The sequence below is a fragment of the Xiphophorus couchianus genome, chromosome 7 (genome assembly GCF_001444195.1).
Source record: "Xiphophorus couchianus chromosome 7, X_couchianus-1.0, whole genome shotgun sequence".
In the NCBI taxonomy this organism is placed as follows: domain Eukaryota; kingdom Metazoa; phylum Chordata; class Actinopteri; order Cyprinodontiformes; family Poeciliidae; genus Xiphophorus; species Xiphophorus couchianus.
Window position 1 is genome coordinate 29,158,761 of NC_040234.1, and position 27,812 is coordinate 29,186,572.

Here is a 27,812-nt window from a genome sequence, read left to right on the forward strand (position 1 = left end):
CTCCTGAGCTGTAGTCTAGCACACACTCACACGGCGCCTGGAAGCAAATAAAAAGAGGTGCTGAGTTTATCTTTCCACCATCATCCCAAGCAGACATGTTTGTCTGCTGAACTTACAAACATCTCAGTTTTTGTTTAGGGATTTTTTAAAAGTCAGCCATGAAAGCATATCTGTTCACCATTTTCATGTTTTTTGATGATACGACCTAAAGTTTATTTTTAGGGAGATTTTTATGTAATAGACTAATATAAATCAGAGCATAATTGAGAAACGAGAGGATAAAGAAACACCTGCCAGTTATCTCTACTCAGTGAATTCAGGGTCACAAGCAAAAGGGTTTCCGTCTGCAGCAGCTACTGGCAGGGAGGTTGGGGGCGTCATGAGGTAAGATATTACAAACATCCCAGCAAAAATACAGAAAGGCCAGGATTTAAACCTTGAACCTTCTTGGTGTAAGGCAGTGGTTCCAAAAGTGTGGGGTGCGCCCCCTGGGGGGGGGGGGGGGGGGGCACAGTGCCATTGCAGGGGAGGCGCGGGAAGCGGTATGAATGAATGAAAAAAAAAAACAGTTACACAAAAGTGTTTGTAAAGATGGTTTGTAGTGTGTTTTGTTGCTACCTGAAGTGTGAAATAAAGTTCAGTGGAGTTTGAAAATAAAATATGTGTATAGGTTTATGTCTGGTTGAACGATGTGTGTGCCCAGTTGATTTTTTTTTCAATTTTTTGGGGGATTTTATTGTAATCCATAGGGGGGCCCAGAAAATCTTTGGGAACCAGTGGTGTAAGGCAACAGTACCAACAGCTACACCATGATATAGTCTAGAATATATGTTCTTTGGCAAACTTATTATAAGCAGAACTCTGACAGGTGTGTCTTGCATTTTTATTTAAGACTCATTAAGTCAACATTTTTTTATTGTTTTCTGGGTTTATGTCTCTATCAGTTTTCCACATTGAGAATTATGTAGATTTTCGCTCATTATTCTGTGCAAAATTAATTTAGCTCAGATTTGTGAGAGTCTGTGAAAAGTTATTCAGTTCACATAAATAAACTTAGTCTTTCCCTATAATTCATTCATTCTGTTCTGTCAGTGATTTTTTCAGCTTCTAGATGTAAAAAGCATCAAGATACGTACATAATAATGTGTGATGGAGCTCAAAAATATATATTTTTTATCAAAGGAATTACAGACTCAATTATACTTAGTGACAAAATCTGAAGAATATGCAGCAACCTACATGAAGGAATACATATGACAAGATGTTTGAGGTTGAGTATCCAGATAAATCATAGTTAAAATAAAGTGAACAGATATTTTTATGGGCTAATTTTGGCCAGTCAGACATTTGCCAGGCTGCCATTATGGTAAGGGTCTTGAACTACTTTTCATCACATAACAAATGAAGTTATGATGGCACTGAAGTTGGTCATAGTGTGTCCATTTGAATAAATCAGAAGGTCTTTGAAAAGTACATTACTTCACTAATTCAACAAGTCATGAAACAGAGTGACACATTTCAAGTGCTTCAATGATTACGATGTATTGATTACAGCGAATAGAAACCAGAAATAAAGTTTATCAGAAAATGACAACATCACATAAGACCAAAACTAAATAGAGTTTAACAAAAATGTGGGGCCATGGCCTTCTACACCATGGGTTTTTAACCTTGACAATCCAAAAACCCATTTTTACCTCCATTCTAGGTAAATAAAACTAGCTTAGAGCTGCGAATGTTAACTTTAAAAACACAGTATAATTTTTAATAAATATCTACCAAAGAAAAATAGTTAAAGAACCATATTTACTCATTTTTTATCTTAAAAAAAAAAACCTTTACAAAGAGTATGGATACATATTTTCTTCTATGTAATGTTGAGATTTGCGATAAATAGTAAAAAAAACAACACATAACTAAAAATTCAATGATGTAATTATTCCATAAAAATCATGAATAAATCGCTATAAGCTGCATTAGTTATAACAAATTCTAAAACATTTGTGGGTTCAAAGTTATTAGTAGCCACTGTCGAAGGTTTAAAGAGCCTTTTGCAGCTTTATGGCCACAAGTTGCAGACCTCTGACCTTAATTATCATGTAACAGTTAGTAACTCACATTTGAAACAAATTACAGAAATTAACGCCCATTTTGATAATTTTCTACTTCAAGATCCACCTGCAAATATTCTTGTTTGGATGCAGACGTTTCCATCAGTGTCATGAATAAGAAAAGCAGATTGCAAAACAGTCAGTCGCAAAATATATTAAAATGTATTTCTTTTTGCCAATTTCAAAAGTGAATAAAATTTTAATAATGAATTACTGATTGAAGAGAAAGTTTGCAAAAACAACCGAAGAAATGCTGTAAAATATAATTTAAGAATTTCATTATTCTGCAAGAAAGAAAAACTGCCAAGTGTCTCAACATTTAGGATTTCCAAGCAATACCATTACAGATAATTGCTCTATATTTGTATTTTCATCAACCTTCAAGTGTGAATTCAACAATTGTAGGAGATGAAAGTGTAATGATTTTTAGGATCGCCTCTAACGTTTAAGTTTGATCTGTGCTGATGAGATTCCTGCAGACCGCAGTAAAGGCCAACAGAGAGCCATCTCCATTAAGACAGTTAATAAAAACAAACCTCAAATCAACACAGGAAAATACTGTACATTAACAGACATGATTAAATCATTACGCGGCTGCTCCAGCACCAAAATTTTCATCTCTAATAGAGACTCTTGTTACACTAATTTGAACAAAACTGCTGAAGTGATCACGAGAGCTCAAGGGCTTAATAAGTAAATGTTAAAGAAGCTGAAGGAATAATTTGGAGCAGCTTCTCCAGTGATTGCCAAGGCACTGTTTAAGTATGCATGGTACAGAGGTGGAGCAAATCCACATTTAGAAAGGCAATGCTACTTGATTGCAGCCCAAGTCTTAAATCCTGTTGATTTTTTTGATGGTAGTCAATTTCATGAGTCTAACAAGGAAGCCACTAAAAGCTTTCGATCAATGTTTTTGGAAAAAAGTGATCACATCAAATTACCAGAGGTTTTGTTTTATTATTTTAAAGAATTACCCCTCACATTTAGGTTGACAAGTGAAAATTGCAGAGAGAAGAGCGAGCCTAAAAGAATATATATTGAGATGATATATTGGCATGACTCAAGGTAAATCAACATGCATGTGGCTGCCCAGTGTTGCATAAATTCTTAAGAACAAATATATAAACACCTATTTTTCAAAAACAGTTTAATGAAGGCTTTTCATATCCATCTTAAACATCTTATGTACAGTAACTCTCCATCAGAGCCAGGGCTTGGCCAGCAGCAGCCTTCATTGTTGACGGGAACAGAAGTGAAGCAGATACTAAAGGATGATTTGGTTTTTGAAGCCGCGGTTCAGATCTTTGTGTGGAAGCACAATCGAGTTCAGTATGATCACCTCAGAAGGAATGGTCACGTTGCAACCTGAGGAGAAAGAAAAGAGCTTTAAATCCTGTGCAGAAAACAAAAAAATTACACCAATAATGAGAGCAAAAAATGAATTCTCAGTCAAAACACAGTCAGTGTGATAAGAGAAATTTAAATTGGATGCAGCGCCTCAAAAAGTTCTGTCCTTTGCTCTATTAAAAATTAATCACCATTAATGTACAGTACACATCTTGTTTCATGACTACAAATTCAATCTAACTGACTGGGATTTTCTGATTTTGTGTCTCTGGACTTGACTGGCTATCACTCCTAAAAGCCAGTTAAAAACATATTTTTAATCTGCTTTTTATTAATTCTTGTGGGATTTTATGCACTATTACCTAGTGCCTATATTGAAGTATGTTGTAGTATCTATATATTGAAAAATGCTTTGTAAAACAAAGTTTTACTCACTTACACAGGTTGCGTTCACACTGCAGCCTGAAGTGACCCAATTCCGATTTTTTTACGTAATGCGACCTGCATCTGATCTTTTCAAGACTTTTGGATTCTTTTTGAATGCGACCCAGGCCACTTGGTTATCCGATACGTATCCGATTCAAATGTGACCCAACGTCCAGGTCGCGTTCATCCGACCTGAACGTCATTAATACTCGACAAACGTCACTATTCTGCGTCCTCATACGCGCAAGTGGGAAGAAAAACAACAACCATGACGGACTGCATGAGGATTAAGTTGTTAAAGTGCTGGTTCCGGTAGAACAACAATTTCAAGATCATAAGCTATGCTCCACTGTTAGCATCCATGTGTACTTCTGAAAAACACTGAGCATTTCTTCTTTTTATGGCAGTTGGCAAAACACTGAGAACGCTGACGTTATTGCGCCCTCTACTGCGCATGTGGGACACTTTCAGGTTGTTCGCATTTCACACTGGAGATCACATACTAGTCGCATATATTTGGAAGTGCGAAAGGTCACGGCAAAAAATCCGACTTGACAAAAAAGGAAAATCGGAATTGGGTCACTTCGAGCTCCAGTGTGAACGCAGCCTTATAGACTAACAGAAAGTTGTGAAGGAGAAGGTAAATGATGTGCGGTTTTCAAAAATAAACATTTGATGAAAGTGTTTTGCCTACAGCCCAATTTACTCTGATGAACTGAAATAAAATCCGAGGCAGCCAGCCTTTAGAGGTTACCTAGTTAGGAAGTAGAGCCCTCCACTTCATTTGTGTCCGACATGGGTAATACACATAATGTCACAAACAAAGACATTCAGCGAGGCTTACCAAGAATAGTTATAGAAGGTGTGAGTTTTCCATCTCTGAAGAGCGTCTCGCTGTCAATCTTTGCAAATGGATCATTTGGGTTTGGGTCACTGGGAGTTCCTTCTACTCTTGCCCACTTGCCTATGGTACTATCCCATCCCACAATGCTGTTCAAAACACAGCACTGATCCTGAAAAAGAATGCAATAATAAAAAAGACGCAATAAGGTAACAATCATTTGTAATCAAGAATTAATTAACAGCTGATTGTACTTTGACTAAAACATCAATGGATTTCAGATATCCAGTAAAATAATATTGAGACATCCAGCAGGGAGCGTTTATTTAGAGGAATACATCAACTAAGAATTTGGCCTTGTATGCATTATGCAATGAAAGCCAATAAATCTCCAGTGGAATAAATCCAGTTTAAATGTCCCCCGGTCTTCACAGGAGACGTGGGATTAAATTATAGCAGCCTGAAAATCGTTAACCATGACATCTTTGTGCCAGGCAGTGGCAACAATATTTTTGGAGACAGATGAGGGTGATGATGTACTTTAGGGATGTCAGATGCGAAGGATAGATAATGCCGGCACTAAAATATAAAGACAGTTTCATTTTTAGCTCTAAGGTCACCTTAATATTAAGCAAAATGTAACATTTTTACTCGGTAAGAAAATATTAAATTAAAAGAAAACATTATAATAACGTTTCACTTCAGAGTTTAGTGCACAGAATGGCTTACCTGTAGGTTTGCACCATGAAGAATGATTGATTCTCGCACTCTGACCCCAGCACCGATAGTAACACCAGTGCCAATGGAGACGTTGGGACCTAACTGCAAAAATAAATACAAAAGCAAATAAAAAATTAAAAAAAGAACCCAAACTCATCACAACAAAATACATGGCAGGGTAACATTTCACTAGTCCATTGCACAACTATGGAAAATGTTCACTAATTATCTGAGAGGTAGACTGAATCATGAGGAGTCAAAACGGAAAATAATCTAGACTTTTATAGATATTCTCACAAACAAATTCTAGGCAAAAACTGTTGCCTAATATATTTTATGTGTGATGAACTTGCATTTTACATACTAATGTAATATTTAGTCAGTTGGACAGCAGCAGATGCTCCCCACAGATACTAGTAGCATTGATCAAGATAATATAGGATAATAAATAAATAAATTATTTATTTATATATAAATAAATAATAATATTTATTATATTAGATTGTATTATATCTAACAATATCTACAATATATCATGTATTATATATAATAAAATATATATCTTATATATATTAACATAATATAATATAAATAATATCAATAATCCTTTAAAATAAATAATATATGCTAAAGTTTAAAATGTTGGAATGTAATGTAATGTAAAGTTTCAGTTGTCAGTGAGGCACGTTGGAGTTTATTTATGCTTAGTTGCACTGACTGTTACCAGTAGAGGACAATGAGGAAGCCCTCAGCAACAATTAAAGTTACTCATGTGACTTTTTGGGAAAACAAACTGGTCACCTCTGACCTCGATCAAGCGAACCACGATCGCATTGCTTCAAAAACAAGAGGCTAACAAGTGAGATTTTGAGAGCACCACCACTTAACAGATGAAGCCGACTTGTAGCAATAAGCAACAATCACCTACCAGTAGGTTTTATACCAATAAGTGTTAGAAATGCATGCAATAATAAAGTAGAGGGATCCCACGCCCCAGTATGACTAAGTCTGCCTCTGCTGTATTTGATGTCTTCTTGGCTACTGTTACATTGCTGTATTTAAACAGAGGTATTGTGTTTCTATTTAGAGTTCTTACCACAGCAGTGGGATCAATATTGGCTGTAGGATGAATATAGACATTACCTGGGCAGAAGGAAAGTGAGTGTGAGTTGACGTGTACCAGTCAATATTTTTTGGGGTGGATGCACAGCAAGTTTATAAGTCGTACCAGTTATTTTGGGTCCTCCCTCTTTATTAGGAGCCAGTCTTTCAGGGTGAGTTGTGTGATATTGATTGAGGTACAATCGACTGGCATAAATTGCAGACCTGTGAAACGGAACAAAAATAGTTTGACAGCAAACCAAAGCAGAAACAAATCAGATTCTCGTCTGAATGACTCACAACTGAGTGGGTTACCAGATTTGCTGTGACCACATAAAAGATCACGATGTCTGTGATGCGGCAGGTAAAAATGTTTCACTCACCCTGCAGATTTAATCTGGCTCCAGAAGCTGAGAGTTTTGTAGACGTAGAGTTTGCCCTGTCCAGCCAGGGCAGTAAATATGTCCTGCTCCAGCCTGATGGCTTCCGCTCTGTGCCAGCCGTTGGTTGGCTCCTCTCTGCACCAAACAGATTGTCAGACTTAGGCTGAAAACTTCAAAGGTTTAGGCAACAATTAATAAAAACTTTATGAAGTTTTAGGACAACGTGGGCATTTGGGCTAACGGCAGTTTTTTTGTCCTTCCCACTCAAGAGTTTTTTAAAATTTCTTCTGCACAAGCTACTTAAAATAAATTGGTGGTACGTAAACGGCAACTAAAGTTTTCAAGGCTTGTCCACATAAAAATAGAATGTTTCCAAAACAATCATTGCATTTGAATTTTCTAAAAAACCTTGTAAAACATGGCAGTATGTCATGAAAGGTCTTCTTAAAAAATTAAAGGAATTGACCTAAAACTGTGATAATAATTGTGACAAACATGTATGTTGTGATATAAAGCAATCACTAAAAAGCAAAGGAGACGTGAAGCATGCAATGAAAAGCTTTGGGTTGTGGGCTGGAACACATTACAGTGGCATCAGTTTCCAAGAACCATTGTGTTTGCATCAATTTAAGAAGAAGATGTCACTCTAAACTCGATTCAGAAAAAAATAACCAAACAATTAGTCCAACTGAGCTGTTCCATATACATAAATATTATCAGTATGCACAAAGGTTTAGGTTGAAATTACCGTTATGCTTTTTCTTTCTTTTAAAGGTTTTAATCAACTTTTATTTAGCCACATTGTTAATACACAGCCTGCTGTAAGATGTTTTTACTCTTTCACCACGCAAAAGGACTGCTGGACAAAAGGCGGCCATTTTTAGATAAATGAAAACATGAAACTCCTGTTTAATTATTTTATTATGTAAAGTGGTAAAATTGCACATTTATGAATCAATATGCATTGAAACTATTGTTGTATAAATTGTGTTATTAATGTTATTTTTATGATGTGGACCCCACATTGTCATGGCAATAGTGAATAGAGATCCAAATAAATAAACAAATCCAGCTGCAGGTTGCACAGGAACCTCAATTATATTGTTATATTCAAATGCTTAAAACAAAAAAAGCATATTTTATCTACTTTTAAGACATAACTTGTAAACAAAAAAACAATCCAGTAACAAAACTATCTAGTTTTTCTTCCATTATTTTAAGAGTTTGCTGCAAAATTTTTATTGACGAGAATCAAACGGGTAATAAGAGAAAAGGATCATGCTGCAAAGGTTTCAAGGTTAGGAATCAAACCTGTTATTATTATACATTATTATTAGCCTCTGTACATGGAGCACCCGCTCTACATCTACTGTATGTCACATGCTGTCCCCAGTAACCCAGATTCCTCCGAAAGACGCTTTTCTTTAACAAATAAAACACAGCTATGATTAAACTATTATCTAGCCTGCAGTTTCAGATGAGACACATAAAAGGCATGTAGACTTTGATGGCTTCAGTGGTGAAACCAAAGCTAATTACTTGGTGGTAACTCCTCCCAAAAAAATTCTTAAAGAAGAGTTTACATTCTCCATATTAATCAGGGTATCTGACTTGGTGCATTGTAAGATCAAAGAGAGTCTTAAATATTGATGAAAAAGAATATTTTAAAGGATCAAACCCATAATCGAAGACTTGCTAAGAGAAGAGTGGATGTGAGAAAAAGCAGAGCAATCCCTGAGAGACTGCAGTAAAGTCCTTCTCATTTCTATCAAGAATCTCTGATGTGCTCCAAAGTTTGCTGATTCAGCACCCGCTCCAGTTAAGGTCCATTGATGTTAGCAGGTGAATTATTCATGGTGCGGGTTGTCTTTTCCTCAGATTTCTTAAATGTCCTTTGTGTTCCATTGTGAGAGCAGTGTGGTGTTTAAGCGTATGTAAGCAGCTGCAAGCATTACATGTAGGAGGGTAAAATGTTCTAAAGTTAAGAATAAAACAAACAAAAGAAAAAGGCATAGAGGATCCCCAACAAAATTTCACCTACTCTGCTCTGACTCCAACACTATAAATATTATTCTAGACTAAACAAATGCACTCCAGGTCAATTTGCCCCTTTGCCAGTTTATTTCCATTTTATGCCTTTAAACCATTTTGTAAAATGTGTTAGACCATTGGGCATAAGTTTGTCTCTCTTGGTTGTTAGACATTTTACATGAATCATACAGATAAATAATGATTAAAAAATACTAAAGTCTAGAATGTATGTAAAAGTATTCACGCCCTTTGACCTTTATCATATTGTCTCATTCAAGCCTCTGAAGTAGGGCTGAAACGATTAATCAGATTAATCTTCAACTAATTTAGTAATTGATTGTAAACAGGAGCATACAGACTCAAAAAAGGCCATTTGCTGAAAGAACAGCTTATTCAGAGCAGTAATTAAGCCAAAATTGTATGAATTATATCTACATTTTGCATTTAGGATAAAAACAACTTTGTATGTTTCACCCAAAACTCCTCAAGTGGAACAGCTTTATCTTCACCTGGTTCAGTTTCACTAAGGAATGCTATGTTATTGAGTTTTCAGCACTAAATGTTTTGTTTTCTTATTTTAAAAAAGGAACTGAAATATTTATTTGCATATTTACATGGTGTTGTTACATAAAAAATCTGTACAATTCCCAAATTCTTTTTATCTGATTAATAGATTAATCGTTAGAAAAATTTATAGAACACTTGATTACTAAAATTATCTGTCCCACTTTGAAGTTGAGTCTCCACCAGATTTGCACATTGACATTTTTGGTAATTCCTCTTGACTAAATACCTAAACAGGAAGGAAAATATCACTTTCCAAGGTACTGTCAATGATTCTGACGTTAGGGAGACGCTACACAAGTTTCATAGTTACCAAAGGTTTAGATAAAAATAGGTGTTCACACTAAGGCAGTTGGGGGATCACACACCTTACAACTGCGCCAGCTGAAGGATCACAGACTACAGGATTTTTCTGACCAAGTAAAGCCAACTGAATATATCAAAGTGTTGTGATGGCAACCATTTGAAGGAAGAAACAAACATACCAGCAGGTGGTGGAGACAGAATATCCAGACAAATCCAGGATAGTTTGTTATTTAGAAGAAAATCTATTTGACTCACGGATTCTTTTCAACAAAAAATATATTAGATATCCACTTCTCTGATTTGAAGTAAATTACTCAAAAAAATAAAGGGCCACCTTATAAACAAAAGTCTCAACAACAAACACAAAGCATTCTTTAGAAAACTGATTTAGGCAAGCATTCACACAAAAACCATTGTTATCTCAGCTTTTTGTGCATTCAAACTCGCCACATACTCTAGTTGTTCTAACGTCACACCACACAGCCTAAACATACCAACTTACCCATCGTATGGATAGCTGATGATTGAATAAGGAAACAGAAAACATGGCATAGAAGGGAAGAAATGGAAAAAAGTAAACAAATGAAGAGGATCAAAGAAATGAGAAAATGGTATCCACATGCAGCCTCAGACCCTCATGAAAGAGAAAAGTGCTGCAACTTACAGAAACATGTCCTGCTGGTTCTTCTGAAAGACGGCGCCGATGTGCTGGAAGATCTCTGGGTTAAACAGGTATATACCACAGTTGATAATATCGCTCACAAACGTGCTGGGCTTTTCCACATAATGCAGAACCTGAACAAAAAAATAATAATTTTAAAGTCTCATTTTCAATGTCTTTCAAAGTTTTAACACTGATGAATGGCTAGGTGGACCAGATAAGGGGCAGTGAATACCTCATTTGTTTCCTCGTTCTCCACAATGCAACCATAATTCAGGGACTGCTTCCTGTTTGCCTGAGAGTCGAGAAGTTTTCACATTAAGAGTCTGACAGAAAAGTTTTAATAACAGTGAGCAAAGCAACAGTGGCCACTAATCGTAAAATCTCACCGTTGTCCCTAGAATAACAAAACTGTTTGGCTCTCCGTGCTCTTTCTGGAAGTTGAGCATCTCTGTGAGAGGAAACGCTGAGCAAACATCAGCATTCAGAAAAAAGAAAGCCTCTGGACTGCCAGAGAGAATCTGATCTCTGAAGTGATAAATGCCCCCTCCAGTGCCCAGGGCTGCAAACTCCTGTAAATACCTGCAGTGCAGAGAGGGGAACAAAGCGATAGCTGTAATTGTTTAGCAATGTTGGTGCATTAGAGCTGTAAAGTTCCTCCTTTCCCATGGATTTAAATAACAAAAGATGATACGTATGTTTTAAAGAAAAATGTTGCCACTGTTTTTTTCATGGATTTCTCTAATGATGAAAATAAAAGCTCTCTTGTTCACCTAATGGACATTTTAAACTCCTGCTGCGCATTAAACAGGAATCGGTTCAGTTCTTCATTTGGCTGATAAAAGCCGATGAGCAAAATCTCCTTTAGGCTTGGTACCTAAACAAAAAACAAAAAACAAAACAAAAAGAAAAAGAACAAGAAAATTTATTTGAAAGGAAACAAAGACTGTCAAAAAAACATCATGAAAATTATGGATAAAGCTGGTTTCCCTAACACGCAACATGCTCATCAATTGGTAAAGGTTTAAATTCAAAGGTATAATAATTTGTTTGTGGCTCGATTTAAATAACTCTAATATAAAATAAATGACGGATCATTTTAAGTTTCAAAAAACCTCACTGAAAAAGTGAAGTTGGGTCAGAAAAGGAAACATGCAGTCAGTCTTTGCATCACTTTGTAAAGTTATGTCACAATGTACAAGCTTTAACCAATAATATGCTTTCTCAGAACACCGGACCCAGAAGAACAATTTAAAACCTAAATAATTAAATGACTAAAACTATTTAAAGTCAGCGAGTAAAAATGCAAAGATAATTTAACAGATGAATAAATGCACCATTAAGCTATCATCATTATCTACAATGTTTACAAATAATTATTTCACTATTATTAGTAGTGAGTGTACTACTGGTCAGTGCCCAAAAAATATAATTTCATGTTGCATTGCAGTGTGCATAAATGCAATTTATCAGTCTCTCAAAATTGAGAGAAATCACAAATTCTCGTTTATTGAGATGAAACTGTACATCTATACACAACCTGGGAGTGATGAGAGAGGCACTCACTTTGACACACGCCTCAATGTGGTGCTGAAGCATGGGGACACCAGCCACTGGAAACAATGGTTTGGGAACTTCAAAAGACAATGGTCTGAATCTTGTCCCTGAAAAGCAAAAAAAAAAAAAAAAAAACAGATTGCCTTTAACAACACATTGTAATATATTATTATCTGGAACAACACTGGACCGATTTGAGTCTTACCTAAAGAACAGAGACTTATTTGTGACAACATGTAACTTTTCATCTGAGCTAACATAAATCCCATCAGGGGTACACCAGGGTTCCATCTTGGCATCCCTCTTATTTAATATTTACATGCTCCCACTTTCTCAAATTACAATAAGTAATACAAATAGCTGCCATAAATACACAGATGACACACAGCTCTACTTTACAATGTCACCATTTGAACCCTTACAGGCACTGAAAGAAAAGAAAAAGTCAGGGTGTAAAAAAAGTGAAAGTGCCATAGCTGTCTTCAGTTGAAACTGAAGTTGTTACTTTTGGACCTAAAGAGGAACAACAACAGTCAGCATAAATATAGATATAGAGTCTGAGAGTACACAGATTTGGTTGTTATATCTAGAAATGAGTGATCAGGTGTGAAATCTGGTTGTACTGATGAAGTCAGACCTGAACCTTCAGAGACACAAAGACAGTTACAAAGTTGGCCTTCCATCACCTGGAGAATACCTCCAGGATTAAAGGACTAATGTCCCAACACGATTTTGAAAAGGTCATCCATGTGTTTATCTTTATTCACATTGATCACTGCAATAGTGTCTTCACCAGTCTGCCTAAAATGTCAATCAGACACCTGCAGCTGATCCAGAACGATGTGTCTCTTCCTCACTACGATTAGAAAGTTCACATCAGCTGTACAGCATTTCTTTTTAGAAAAACACAACATTTATGCTGAAATGTTGCTCTTTTATTCTTTATTCAGCTTTTATACATTTCTGTTTTTGAGTGGATCTACATACATTGCCTGTCATATTGCTGCTGTTGCACAGAAATTTCCCCATTGTGGGAGAATATAGGATATACTTATTCTATTAAAGTGGCAAAATAAATCTTGTACAAGTGTAACTGCAAAAGAGTTTCTCCTTCGGCTTTAAATAGGTTGAGAGCATAGACGTGTGGACATTAAACATTACTAGAAGATGTCTTGATTTGTGTGTCTTCGGGTTAAGCCACGTCAGTCACATAAACAAGCTCAGCCAGTTTGTTAGCATTAGCAGCTTAGCTTCCCTTCAATAATACCAAAACCACCGACTATGGAGACAGGACAGGATGCAGGTGGACTCTCACCTTTCTGGGGACCTCCGATTAAAATGACCGCCTTCAGCATGTTGACCGAGGAGCTGTATTGTGCCAGAACACCTGCCTGATGTCAACCTGTAACAGCTGGCTGCTCACTTCCGCATCCACGTGCCACCTGTGACGTCACGAGATTACCGTGAAAACCCGGAGCAGAGTGTGTGGCAGAACGGGATTTAAGAGGCGTTGTTCAGTTTCTAAACTAGAAATCTTAAAAAATATCTTAAGATTTAGTAAAACAAAACAGAATTTGAACGGTTGTTACTTTAAATGTTTGTCTATAACGCTGATCATTGGTAAGTGTCAAAGATAAAGAAAGATGGAATCATTTATTTCTTAGTATTTTGTTACAAGACATACAGAAATGAATACAAAGCATCAAAACTCAACATGTAATATTATTTTACACAACAAAACCGCACATACAGCCTAAATATTAATGAACCTTGACTGTAGAAACTTTTGTGCCTTTCTTTAAACAATGGTTTTCTTGTTGCTTAATAAGGCCAGATATGTGGCTTGCCCAAGTGTCCTATTAACAGCTTCTTTCATCTGAATTGTGGATGTCTGCAGCTCCAACAATTTCTCTATTAATGCTCTTCTTTCCTGTTGGTTAGGTGAACAACAAAGTCTTCATAGGTTGGAAAATGTTATATACTCTTTCCATTTAGAGTAAATGCTCAGAGAAATGCTTTAAGGCTGGGATGTTGTTTTGCAACCTAAACTTGCTGAAAATGTCCCCACATTTTTAATCCTGACCTATCTGGTGTGTTTCTTGGCATTCAGCATTCACTCTGCAGAACCAATACATTCTTTAAAATCCCACCTGGAACTCACTTTTTCACTTCGGGTTTAGTTTGACTTCAATTTAAGTCCAATCAGCTTCTTTATGCTCCACTGTTTTATAGTTTTAGTTACTTTTATAATTTAATTTTATTATATTTATTAAACTAATTGAAAACATTTTTCTTTGAACAGGGATGCATACTTTGAAGTTTGCAGAGGACACAGTTATAATTATATATTATGTGGTGCATCAATTCTTACTAAACTAAATTTCACCAAAACCAACAATTTTAGAAAGTAAAGTTCAGATTTTAGAAAAAGTCCAGACCACCGCCTTTAGATCTCATCAAAGAATAACCAGTGGAGCAACTTATTAGTAAGAGAGAAATAAAGGATGAAGGAAACAGTAAAAGTGTTTCACAAAATTATTGGTGCTAAATTACTTTATTTAACGGAAAGATTTTTAGAGTCACACAAAAGGCGACATTTACCAGTCCCCTTAATGATGGATTTGACGCCTTACCATCTGGAAAGATAGTCAGAAATGGACAAACTCGAATTCATCAATCCATTATTTAAATATCTGAAATGTGATTGAGTGTGATGACTTTTATATTTTAGCATGATCTTTGTAGATATTTCTGTCTGAATTTTATTTTATTTCAATTCAATTCACTGGTAAATACATAATTAATCCCAAAGCGAAATTAAATGTTGTTTTAACTCATATTATTCAGCATAACACACAGTGATTGTATTTGTGTTTATGTTCTTCACGAGGGTGCAGGAAAAATTTCCCTACTGGGACAACAACAAAGTAATACTGATTCTGACAGTCCAACGTTTTGGTCAGCCTTGTTGTTTTTCCATTACGTTGAAACACAAAAATGCAGAAAACATTAAGATATGCACATCAGCCATTACATTAACAACTAAGCTTTCAAATCAATTCAAGCCAAAAATAATTGAAGGTATTCACACTTTTGTAAGTTCTCTTAATAGAAAAAAACAAAGCAAAACAAAAGCTATGTTGTTGTGATGTAATTGTGTTCAGTGTAACCAGACTCCCATAAATGAGAAATACAACCTGGCAGTGATACAAAATGTGAGTACATGATCCCAGATTTTGGCTTAATATTTCCTGACAACGCTCTGTCACCTGAAACTTCAGGTCCTTGTCTTGTTTCTCAGAGAATCTTTTGCACCAACACAAAGTAGGTTAAGTTGTTATTTAAGAGTTATTGCAGAAAGCAAAATAACTCAGCTGTCAGTTTGAAAGACTCATAAAGACAGCAAATAGTGTGCAGTCATCTCTAATGGAAGAGTCTGCTTTCATTCCTCCTCATTAAAACATAACCTGAAGTAAAACAGTCTCCGGAGTTCTGGTGTTCAGAACTCAAACATATGCAAATAAGGTGTGAGTTTTCATCAAACAAAATGCAATAACATTTCAGTCACCAAGGGGTGAAGGGGCTCTGGTGTAGGCATCCTTTGGAGGAGAAGCAGAGGAATGTGAAGCACTTTCAAACTATCTAAAGTTTAAAGATTTATTTATTTTATTCACCGACTTCTCCGCCTAAACAGATTGTTTTCTTTTATAGTGCTTCTAAACAATGTTTTTTTATAGGTTGCTGCAGTTTTGGACAGTTTTTAACTAATGAAGATACAAACTGAATAAATACTAAATTCTTAACATTCAGTTCCAGTGGTTCTGCCTGTTATTGAAGACTAATAACATGCAGACTAATAACTGGTCCAGTTATTAGCCTGCATGTTCTGACACGCCCATTTTGGTTCTGAAAGATGGCAGATCAAAGTTGGGTCTAAACTTTTCCCATCATATTTCTTTATACCTGTCAGATTAATGAACGGACTCGGGTCAAAATGAAGCCATAAAACCCATTTCCTTTTAATTCTGAGAGTCTGATAAACTCACCCAAATATTTTCAATATTCATTCCCTCATTAAAGAACATCTTAATATTCTGTAGTGATAGACTAGAACTAGTTCTGCATCTTTATAATCTAAATTTCATTTTGATTAAAAAGGAATGGCATATATTAGGTTAATATTTACTATTAATTCTGACCGTCAGTTCCTCTATAATTTCAGTAGCACTTTATTTGACGGGTTGTGAATAAGACTGTCATGATACCGTCATAAACATGTCATAACACCTGTCATAAACATGAGTAAGTTTTCATGAATATTTATGACTATTGTCATAAAGTGTCATTCAGTAAATCATGACACTTTTAATACAAAGTTGACATTTTTCAAATTGTCTTTGTTATGACAACTTGACATTAACCAAGACAAAAATGTCTTCGTTCTGCCATAATCTTTAACTGAAGTATTTATTTTAGTGTTTTGTTTAATTCAAATGTGATGATTATTGTTCAGTGATTACTACGATGCATTGCCCTTTTAATTTTCATAAGTTTTTAGACTGTTATTGGTTTATGAACAATAAAAATATTATGTGGAGTATTGAGGCGGTCCATGACTACAGGGTCTATAACAATGCACAGCTTAAAATACTAAATTCTCTGAGCATAAATGATGACATTGAGAAAAGTTTATATTTGATTTTTGTTCATTAATTATTGATATAGAACTGTTAAGAGATACTTTTATATATACACTGCTATTTCTACAGGCTCAGATGTATTAATTTCAGCATTTATTGTATATCAGGGATAAAATGACAAAAGTTAATTTATTTTCAAACCAATAAATCATAATAAACATCTTATAATTTACAAACATATCTAATTGGAGTACCAAAAAACTCACAGAGATAAAAAAAAAAACACTGACAAACAGAAAGGAGCAATAAAAATAATATTTATTGAACATTTCTCACAGATTTGATAGTTTCACACTGATAAATCACTATTGTGCTAACAGGGAGGTTGTTCCTAAGTAAACCTCAACAGAGGATGTCAGCTCTTGTCACAGCATAATTCATCCCCTAAGGTATTTCATATTTAGGGTGAAGTGGTCATGAAAGCCAAAGATATGTACATAACTGTGTTTCTGGTTGCGTTTGGTTCAGATAATGGACAACAGTTACATTTCTTTTTAAAGAAAATGCAGTGGTTTTGCTTTGATTCACTTTAAACATAAAATAACCCTCACAAAGAAAGGCAGAAATATAAAATCAGCCCAAGCAGTGATAGGTCCCCAAAGTAGCAAACAAAGTCACTTTAACATAAAAAAATAAAATAAAAATCACATTCGAAAATGTTTGTTTTGACTTATTTGGGCTCAATATTATACAAATTAACATTCAGTACAGAACTGAATATTGTCTAATGCATAAGTACAGCATAACTCAATAATTCAATGGCAACAGTTATTAAAGTGGTGTTACAGTAGATGGCGCTGTTCAAGAGCCATCAACAGAGGTGTTTATGTCAGCTGGTTTCTAGCCGCGTACTTAGTGAAAAAGAAGCCAAACACCAACATAAAATACGTATAAACTTGCTCTCAGGACATTTCTTTCCCTACAGCACCACTCCTTATCCACTGTATTTTTATCACTGTAAACTAATTCTGTAAACGGTTCATTAAAATCAAGAAACCTAATATTTAACTTGTGCCTCATTATTATCAGTCATCCCTGCATTGGTTTGGTGTGGAGGGCTTTAGGTCGTAGCTTAATCAACCCGAAAGCGATAAAAGCTTATATCCATCCTTTTCTGGATAAGTGGTCAATATATTTTTTTTATCTGACTTCATATAGCCACAAATTAAATCCGTACCGCGATGGTTCAGTACCAAAATATTTACCATTTTACCCTTATTTATAAACGTAAATAAGTTTGGTATCTACAGTTTTAAACTGGTCAAACATTCCTTCAGTCGATGCAGTGAAGATTCATCTTTCAGAGAGAAACACTGATCACAATAACGTTTTTGTTTTTAACTCATTTGGAACATTTAGCTGCAAATCCTGTTTGTTTTAACACCATTAAATGCAGTCTCAGTTCCACATGCTGCCATACGAAATGTTCCCTTCAATAATAGTTCAGTAGGGGGACAGAAGTTAGATCACAATGCCTTCACATATTTTTGTTCACATTCATAAAGTGAAGCATTTTAAGATCTAAAATATTACTTCTGTTTTCTTATAAGTGAGAAAAGCATTTCAGTGTTTTACCTGCAGTTAACAGCGATCAGAGTAATGGGAGGTCAGACGATGAAGGTGGAAAATTTGTGTAGTATGCAAGTCAAGATCCAGCATGAGGACTCCAGCGTTTAACTGGTAAAATGAAATTACTAGAAAGTTTCAGAAGAACTGAGCACATGCTACCACATGCTCCGCACTTATTGCCAATATATACAAAACCTGGAGTCGAAGTCATCTTATATTACTGCAGCTCTTTAACCCCATCGCCTCTTGTGTCCTCATCCAGCTTACAGTTTACGCCATTTGTCACAGTTTCTTTGTGCTACTCTACACTGGGAGATTTCTGATTCCCGTCTACTGCAGATAAGACACTGACAACTTGTAAATATTTCACACATCCCCTTCTAAAACAAACAAGCCTCCATCATGGACACAGCTGAAAAGCAAAAAGCAAATATTCACTGATGAGCACACAACAAAAAACCTTTAGCAAGGGAATAGTGGTTTTCCATTTGGCTCAAATCAAACTGTAGAAAAATCCAGACTATCGCTAGAAAAAGGAAAAGATACCAACAAAAAACCTCCATCATTGGATTTGTTAAATTAAATTCACCATTACCTTTGAAGTTTACATACTTATTCCCAAAATTTTAACAGTCAGAGAAACATACTGCTGGACTGTTAAACAAGGTCTGTACGGAAACTTGTGTATCATATTATTATTAGCAAAAAGTCCTAAGAGTTCTAACTATTTAACAATTCAAAACCTTGCAGGCTAAACTACTTAAATCACCCATAACAGAAAACTGATTGTACCTATTTGTAAAATGACCAAACATTACTCTTGAAGGTCTACACTACGTGTGTTATTATGTGTATGATACTATAAGATGAACATGCAATTCTCTAAACAGGAACAAATTTATCATTACACTAAAATCCTGGAGAGAGAAAATAAGACTACTATGTTACTATTAAATAATAAGGATGGACTTCTATTCCTATTGGTCACAGATTCAGCTCAAAATGTCTTAATGCCCATTCATAAATTTTCCAACCAAAGAACTGGTTTGTCCGTTATGTAGTGCAGTCTTCTGCTTTACTACCTCCTGTTGAAGAGGTCTTTCCGTTTTCGCAGCTCCTCTAAGACCCGCGCCCTGAACTGGGTCCAGTCCTCATCCAGGAACTGCTGGATGCCCAGAGCCTGATGGAGCTCTGCAGAGTGGCTGCGCAGGAAAGGGTTGTACTGCTTCTCCTCCCCGATAGTAGAGGGGCTCTGACAATGAAGTGCATGACAAAAACAATTCAGTCTCAGAAAGCTCCAATCACTTTGTTCTCTTTTTGGTAGAAAGGAAATGTATGCAGCAAAGGATTTCTGCAGCTGAAAATCAGCTCAGATTTACATTAGTGGATGTCTGACCCAATTTGAATACTGCTTTGTGTATTCATACATTTTTGCAGCTGCAATCTTTGGACCCTGAAGTGACTTATGTAGCTGAAGAATATGTATCCAGGGTATTAAAAATATTTCTGAATAATCATTACTTACCAGAATTCATTCAGGTTTGCTGTACCTCTTGGCAAAAGTATTCATAATGATTTTGTAAAGGCAGAGCCACAACATTCAGTATATTTTAAAAGGATTCCATTTGAAAAACCAATGCAAAGTCATAAATAATTATAAAAATGAGAGGAAAACAACACATAGTTTTCTATTTTTTTCCCCCCAAAATTTGTGCATCTGTAGTCAGTATCCTTTGGTACCCCTTAATTAAATCCAATGCAATTCAGCAAATATGTGGAGGAATATATCAAGGAAGCTGCTCAAAGGCTAAGATGAATAAAACTTAGTAATGGGTGATCTCTAAATGTGCAAAAGAGGTAGACACAAATCAAAATATTTGATGCAATGGAAGTTAAAATTGTGTTCCAAAATTACTTGATGCTGGAGAACCTGAAGAATGCAAATCTTTAAAAAACTTGTACATAGTGGGCCATAAGTTCACATACATAGGAGAATATAACATGTATATTTCTTTTATATTTCAGATTCCCAAGAAGATGCGTTTGACAAAAGAGCAAAGAGCAAAATTATACTGCTGGCTGGATCGGGAAGCAGTCTCATGGTTGCATGAAACTTTAACAGAAAACATGGAACGAGCATCAAACACGACACTGTAGCAAAACTTATTTACAAGTTTCAGAAAACTGGAAATGTTGTAGATCAACCACAAAGTCCAAGACGTGCAGCGATTACACAGAGTCCCACAAAAATAAAAACGGTTGTCCAATATAAAATGTTTATTTTTTCTATGTTATAGCCCATCTATGCTCAACTTTGTGTTTGTCTGTCACATAAGATTCCACAAAAATACATTTAAGTTTGCAGTTTTAAAGTGAGAAAAGCTATGAATACATTTTGCATAACAGACATGCAGCTTCATGAAAATCGGCCACAAACAGAAAACATGAGCAGAGCCTGAATCTCATTAGGCTGCTTCAGTGTCAGAGTCCTGGCGTCGTTCGTACTGGTTCACCATCACACTGCCATGGCTTAGAGGACACACGGATACACTGGAGTCTATGCTAATCTTATTAGTAACACCTGGCCTTTCCCTTCCATGAAAAGCCAAAACGCCTGTCTGAAGTCAGATGCGACTTTCTTTTCCAAAAGAAATTCCCGAATCAGAAGCCAATAACACCTGGAACGGAATACGTTACCATAAAGCTGCTCTGTTTTGGGATTAGAAATGAGTGAACACTGGCCTCTGATGCCAGGAACCAGCTGTAAAATAGTAGGGATTTTATTTCATGAACAGGAAAATAATGGGCCAATTAGCTTTCACACAATGTCACATCTAATTAAATGTGTTCATGCTTTTCTCCAATAACAACTGTCCACTGTGTAAAAAATGTGATGTAGAAAATCTATCTATGCACTGCCTCTTAAAATATTAGTACGCTTTTATATATTTTTTAATAAATTTCTGTAATATTCCAACCAAAAACAAAAAAATTTATTGAGCTCTTATTTTATAACGCAAAGTAGTGCACAACAAAAAGGATTATTTTAAACAGGCTTTTCTACATAAAAACGTGAAAACTGTGGCATGCATTTGTCCTCAGCCTCCTTCTACTCTGATTTAGGGCTGGAACGATTCCTTGAATGATTCAACTACCTCGATTATTAAAATTCATCGAGGAAAATCTATCTGCCTTAAAGTTTGGTTAAATTATGCTTTATTATGTCGCACACCGCGTTCCGGCCGAATCATTGTTTGTGTTGGGCAGCGCTCTCACTTCCGTCTATGAGTCGTGTTCAGTGCTAACTGCATAATGTCAAATTTTCCAGGTTTTTAGCGATTTTTAGGGGACCAATAAGCATTCTTAAATCGACTGGTGCGATGCTTGGAGTACGGCAGCATTTCCCCTCCCAGAAACAGAGAGAGAGCTTTGAAAAAAAGAAAGAGAGAGATTTTTTTTCCCGATTACTCGATTAATTGTAACAATAATCGATGGAGTATTCAAATAATAGAATATTTTTTACAACAGATTTTCCCACAATAAAATTCAGCTGCTGATTGGATTTTTACTGGTAGCGCTCCATACAGATGTTTCCTTTTTGAGTCAATTTCCTGATCTGCGTCTGATTGGTTGAGGTGTTTTCATCCACCTTGCCCACATTAAAGAAAAATGAAGCAATATGAGATGCAGGTGATCAAATACACAAAAGTTCAAGAGGTATAAACACTTCTGCAACATGCTGTATTTTGGAAATGGAGGTTGACAAAACTCCGGGAGGTAAAAACTAATGGAACAGCCTCTGCAGTCATGTTGTATTGATAAGAGGTAAAAAGCAATCTAAATTCCAGGTAAGACCTGAACTGAGAGCCTTTGCCCAGCTGCAGAGTGCATCACAGATGAAGCTCTACAGTAAGCCTGGAAGGTTAGGGAGGAGGGGTGTCGGGAGTGTGCAGACCAGGCTTTGACAGCATGTAAACTGGATGCAGCGATAAGCCTTGTTTTCCGGGTGCAGGACAACACGAGTCCTTTCTGGGAAGACGGGCTTGAGGAGCATAACAATGGCAAAATATTATTCTCACCGAGCAAAGCTTCTGGCCTCGCTGCTGCAGCACCCACTGACATTTGTTTTCTCTGGCAGAGTTGTGTGGCTCGACCTCAGCAGCAAACAGCAGGTTGTCCTCTGCATACTCATGACCTGCGGGGTCGTCAAAGGACACGCGGAAAAAAAAAATTATTAATTGCATGTACATGAGACTTAAAAGCTTTTACGAGGTAGGAAGAACACGAGGAAAGACATAAGAAAAGAAGGAAAGACTTGAGGAAGGAAGAATGGAAGGCCACAAGAGGTAAGAAAAAACATGAGAGAAAAGAAGGAAAAAAAGAAAGGACACAAGGAAGGGCAAAAAAGGAAGGAAATGAAAGAAGGCCATAAAGAAGGACAGAAAGGACAATAAAAGAAAATAAAGTATGGAAACAAATACATTTCTAAATATTTACCTAGACCTGAGAAAAGCTGAAATCAAGTTCAGCACATTTCCAAACAGTTTATGACTTTGTAAGAACTCTTGTTTCTAAAGTTTACAACCTGAAGTTTGAAAAAAAAGCTTTGCTGTCTGACAGTTGAAGCAGTTTACACACCTGGCCACAGTAAAGTATCATCACTTAAGGAACCCACTGTGTCCAGAGAGGAGAGCATTGTTGTGGCACTGCCCTCAAACATCCTCCCTGAAAACATTAAGTTCAAATCATCATGTTACAGCAAATGCATACAGAGTATTTATCAAAAAAAATAATAGAAATGTCCTTTATTGTCCCTTAGAGGGAAATTTAACATGTACCAAAGCAAATGGACACTAAAGACCATTTTTTCAACACCATAAGAAAAAAATACAGTACAGTTCAAAGAAATGTGCAAATGAGTAGGACAATCTGAAAAAAAAGATGAAAAAATTTGAACCTAATAGGTACAGCAAGTGGTACTGTAAAGTATTAAGAAATATAAAATCAAAGCCTATCATTTGCATTTTTTCACTTTTATTTCAACAGCTGGCCTGTTTCCAGTTGACCTAAGTTGTTGTGAAATTGATGTTTTTCAGCATTGCACAATCTTCCCTTCGACCCATGTCCTTACTTGTTCAATACACGTTGAGGAAATAATGATGAGTATCACCCAAAGGCAAAAAAAAACTAATAAAAGAGTATGCAGGTGGAAAAAAAACAGCTTTTTCCCCAAATAAATGATAGTTCAAAGGTTTTCTTATAACTTTATGCTAATGAAGACTTTACATCTAAATACAACATTGACTAACAATCTGGAATGTTTGATGCTGAAAAGATCTGTCTTGGTGTCATTTGGTCCAGTTAAAGTCTCAGTGCGGTTAACATTTGTACAGAAAACTGGTCGGTATGTAGAAAGCATGCAACGGTTGTTTTATGGATTTGGAGATCCAAAGAAGTCTCCTTTTGTTTCAGTTTTCCAGCAGTGAGCGTCAGAGGTTTACTTTACCTCCATTACCATCATGCTCACAATGTGTGAGAGCAAGATAAATGTGAGACAACTGGAACCTTGTTTGTCACAGTTCCTCTTGTTGTTTTAAAGTTTTGAATTTTTGCTCTGACTCTAGATATAAACAAGTTTAGACAAGCAGCTACCTTTTGTAGCCAGCTTCTGACTCATAAAGACTAACACATGTCTTTTCCATTTCTGAAAGTGTCTAACAGGAATGTGTCGCATCATATTTATACCTCTGGGGAATGGCATGCCATGGATTACAAGTTAAAAGTTTCAAGACAACTCTGATGTAATTTAAGTATAAATTTAAAAAGAATTATTGGCTTGCAAGAGTTTTTCAAAACTTTACATTAATTTATGCAAAGAGAAGAAAAACAGAAAAATGAAACAAAGCAAGAAAGAAGCGAGGACACAAGTAGAGAAGAAAGGATTGAGGAACCCAAGGACTTGAAGAAGGTAGGAAGGAAGGCCTTGAGAAAGGATCTGAGGAAGGACAAAAGTAAATTTAGAAAAAAGGAAAAAAAAGACCACAAGGAAGAAAAGAAGGAAAGGAAGGAAGAACATAAGGAAGTGAGGAAAGAATTGGAGGATAACAGCATTTATGCAATGGGATAGGAAATAAAGTCTGGAAAAACTATGTTTTTTTATACTAATTTTTTTTACTACTTAAGCAGATCTGGAAAATAATATTTTTTTTACTTTTCAGACTATATCACAGCCCTGCTGTAAGGAACTATTCAGGGTCAAAAGGTTTGTCAGAACAACTGCAAAGGAACTTGAACTCGAGCCAATGTGCCACTGAAATAAAAGATCATAAAAGATGATAAAAAAATAAATGTTAAGGGTTTGAACATATTTTAACAGAAACTAACAAGCATTTATCAAAAAAGATGTGTAACTGACCACATCCTGAGAGGAACACCAGATCCCCAGAGAAGAGGCTGGAGGGAGAACCGACTGCTTGGCCATCCAGGAGGTAGATCATGTGGCCCACGGTGTGTCCAGGAGTGAACAGGGCCTTAAAGTGCAACCGACCCACATTTACTGTGTCTCTGTGTGAGAGTGGGCTGGGAAGAACAAACATAAATCAAACTGATGTCCACAAAACTAACGCTGATTACCATTAACGTAATTAGAAACAAGTAAAAGCTAGAAAAAGAAAACAGGAAGTCATTCACCACGACCTACGATTTAAAATAAACCCCCGCAAGACAAACAAGAACAGTTTATCGCTGCGTGATAATTTACTGTGAAGTCAGCTGCTGCTGCGAGCGCTGACGGAGGGAAAAAAACACGACTCATTACAGTAAAAGGCAAACTTTGAAAGTCTGGTGTGCTGCCCGTGCAGGCTGGTACTTACTGTGTGAGGCCAGGAATGTTATCAGCTGCGCTTCCGTACACATGACAGGAGCTGTGAAGCCTTTTCAGACCTTTGTTTCCCCCGCTGTGGTCCCTGAAAACACAAGAGACGATAAAGACTTTTGGAAAACAGCCAGAACTGACACATCTGAAAAGTTATTTAATTTAGATTTATTTTGTTGCTGAAAATAAGCTAAATGTATATATATACTTAAATGTATGCTTTCCAAAATTACCAGATACTCACCAGTGCTTGTGGGTACAAAATATAGCTTCTAACATTACTCCCTCTTCTTCAAGCACAGTCTGAAAAGTTATAAAGAAACAACATCAACAAAGTGTGCCATTTACATGTAAGCTAGGAGAACTAATAACAAATGCTTTAACTTTAGCATTTCATCACTGGAGATTTTACCAGGAACCTGAAAAAGTATACTTCCCACATTTGTCGAGAATACAGCTTCAGGTGTCAAAACGCTTCTGTATTAACAAGAAATGACAGCTGACGTGTTCACCTGAACTGTTTGAGGGTCTGCAGGGTCTACAGCAACTGCAACACTGGAGGCTGTGTCAATAATAAGGTAGCTGTAGTTGTCAGACAGAACTGAGATGGGAATTATTTTTATACCTGTGGACAAACAAGAAGAAGACAGATCAGAATACACACAAAATCCATAAATCCATGGAAAATAAGATGACTTCCCTGCTGAAGTTTACAGAAGAATGTATACCAGCTGAACCTTTTACAACTTGTAAACACAAACATTTACAACATAATTCTGAAGAATACAACATTTTGTTTTTTCTACACCTTTACATTGTTCCTCAGGGTTTGTTATTCTGATGGAAGGTGAACCTTTTTTTTTAAAGCATCACAGCAGGATGCTGCCATCATGTAGGTTCATGGTTATGTGCAGTTATGTGTAACTTTGCAGCCACTCATATATATATATATATATACTGCTCAAAAAATAAAGGGAACACTTTAAGTGTGAAACACCTGTTTAAGTGTTCTCTTTATTTTTTTGAGCAGTGTATATATATATATGTGTGTGTGTGTGTTTGTGTGTCTGCAAAAAAAGCAGTTTAGCACAGGGATCTCTGCAACCTTTACAATTTGGCTATTTAAGCCCACAGTCAAGCTAAACAAAATTTGATTAGAGCCGCAAAGTTTTTTCAGAACCTTTAGAAAAACCTTAAAAAATGTATTATGATTTGATATCTACTAGAAAATTCAATTCGTGAGACTGTCATAGAAAAACAGAGTGACTTCAGTCAGAGGCTTCTTCAAATGTGTTGTAATACAGGCCGCTACAGGAGATTTTCCTACCCATAGCCATCCCTACCCACAATAATTCTTTAATTAAATGAGTTACAGCAACATTTAATTTAAACTTAAACACAGACAAACACAAAAGAATGGATGCCTCTTCTTTTATGGAGATGTTGATATTTATCGAACATTATGTTACCACAAGCACATGGTTTCCAACCTAATGGCAAGAAAAATAGATCTAAAAATATTAAGTTACTTTGAGTGTCTATGAAAATACTACTGTTATTATATCTACATATAAAAACACTTGCTGGTTACCATTTTTAGCCATTCAGGAAAGGTCCAGAAACTACTGGAAAGAATACAAATAGATGGAGGGCTTTACAAATATATGCTAGAAAAATAATTATTTTTATTTTATGTCAGTCTATCATATAAAATCCTAATAAAATATGCTGCCGTTGTGGTTGCACTGCTAGGAAAATGTGAATAATCCCTGAATGTGCATCGGTACCGTTGAGCTCCATAGGATGAGTTGTGGAATGGCCAGCAGGATAATTCTCCCTGGCTTTCCTCATTTGCCTCTTGTAGTACAAATAACCCAGCCTGGTCCTTGTGTAGAGTGTATACCTGGAAAAAAAACACAATAACCCCAGCTTTTTTTTAATTTTTATTATTGTTACCATGCTCAAAGATAAACAAGATATCCGTATGTTTTTTATTTTATTTTAAACTTTAACAAACATTTGATTTATTAGCACGTAAACAACGTTTTCCCGAATCTAAAAGAAAAATGTAGGCTTGCTACCAACAGCCATCAAAACAACACATGTCGCTAAGCTACGCGGACAGAAAACCGACAACTGAAGTTGTACTGACGCGATTCGGAACAGCGGCTTCTCGGTTCGAGCCATTATCCTGTTCAGCAGCTTCCTGAAGGTGGTCCGTCTGCACCGATAAAACAAACACAAGAAACAGAGGAAGGATGCAGCGGCCAACGATGTTACTGTCCAGTCAGGAAGCGCCATAGCCTGCTGTGCGTTGAACTCAACGTGATGACGTCAACGTTGATGGGACCATGTCTATGGATGGGACAGCGTGCCTTTGCGGAATTTATGAGTTTGGCTGTTTGATCAAAATAAAATAAGGCGGAGGAAATAAAAGACAAGAAATGCTACTGTTCATACTTAGAAGCAATAATTATTGTTTTTACAGTTAAAATAATGAAGAAAAAAATGCATGTACATTTACATTAAACTGTACTTAAATTTACAATTTAAAGAATAATTGTGTATTTCCTCTGTTTTTGAAGAAACATAAGAACTAGGGTTTTCTTTGCTTTTGTTAC

The 27,812-nt window shown here is 36.1% G+C and overlaps 2 protein-coding genes across 5 annotated transcripts; both read right to left on the bottom strand.

Annotated features, from left to right (window-relative positions):
• Nucleotides 1-27,523, bottom strand: pnkd (PNKD metallo-beta-lactamase domain containing). 2 transcript variants are annotated; one of them, XM_028022725.1, is made up of 10 exons: nt 27,344-27,523; nt 26,979-27,094; nt 25,704-25,816; nt 25,436-25,494; nt 25,190-25,282; nt 24,733-24,896; nt 22,956-23,042; nt 22,397-22,512; nt 19,400-19,569; nt 1-37 (listed from the first exon to the last, which is right to left on the bottom strand). In XM_028022725.1, the coding sequence occupies exons 1-10, from the start codon at nt 27,490-27,492 to the stop codon at nt 16-18; spliced, it is 1,089 nt and encodes a 362-aa protein (XP_027878526.1). In that variant the 5' UTR covers nt 27,493-27,523; the 3' UTR covers nt 1-15. The 2 variants fall into 2 exon arrangements, with proteins under 2 accessions (XP_027878526.1, XP_027878527.1); XM_028022726.1 differs by lacking the exon at nt 1-37 and having other exon boundaries at nt 16,986-19,569.
• Nucleotides 1,425-13,521, bottom strand: gmppaa (GDP-mannose pyrophosphorylase Aa). Of its 3 annotated transcripts, XM_028022722.1 has the most exons (13): nt 13,364-13,521; nt 12,058-12,155; nt 11,265-11,368; nt 10,881-11,073; nt 10,727-10,786; nt 10,495-10,625; nt 10,333-10,347; nt 6,930-7,064; nt 6,674-6,771; nt 6,542-6,588; nt 5,455-5,547; nt 4,729-4,897; nt 1,425-3,476 (listed from the first exon to the last, which is right to left on the bottom strand). In XM_028022722.1, the coding sequence occupies exons 1-13, from the start codon at nt 13,401-13,403 to the stop codon at nt 3,376-3,378; spliced, it is 1,284 nt and encodes a 427-aa protein (XP_027878523.1). In that variant the 5' UTR covers nt 13,404-13,521; the 3' UTR covers nt 1,425-3,375. The 3 variants fall into 3 exon arrangements, with proteins under 3 accessions (XP_027878523.1, XP_027878524.1, XP_027878525.1); XM_028022723.1 differs by lacking the exon at nt 10,333-10,347; XM_028022724.1 differs by lacking the exon at nt 13,364-13,521 and having other exon boundaries at nt 12,032-12,157.
• Nucleotides 27,524-27,812: the final 289 nt, after the last annotated feature.

Coding starts and splice junctions, on each gene's coding strand:
- gmppaa (XM_028022722.1), bottom strand. CDS start 13,403: ATGCTGAAGGCGGTCATTTTAATCGGAGGTCCCCAGAAAG. Junction 10,626..10,726: donor AGAACGAGGAAACAAATGAG/GTATTCACTGCC, acceptor TTTTTTGTTCAG/GTTCTGCATTATGTGGAAAA. Junction 6,589..6,673: donor GGGAGGACCCAAAATAACTG/GTACGACTTATA, acceptor CCTTCTGCCCAG/GTAATGTCTATATTCATCCT.
- pnkd (XM_028022725.1), bottom strand. CDS start 27,492: ATGGCGCTTCCTGACTGGACAGTAACATCGTTGGCCGCTGCATCCTTC. Junction 25,495..25,703: donor CAGACCCTCAAACAGTTCAG/GTGAACACGTCA, acceptor ATAACTTTTCAG/ACTGTGCTTGAAGAAGAGGG. Junction 24,897..25,189: donor AACATTCCTGGCCTCACACA/GTAAGTACCAGC, acceptor TGTTCTTCCCAG/CCCACTCTCACACAGAGACA.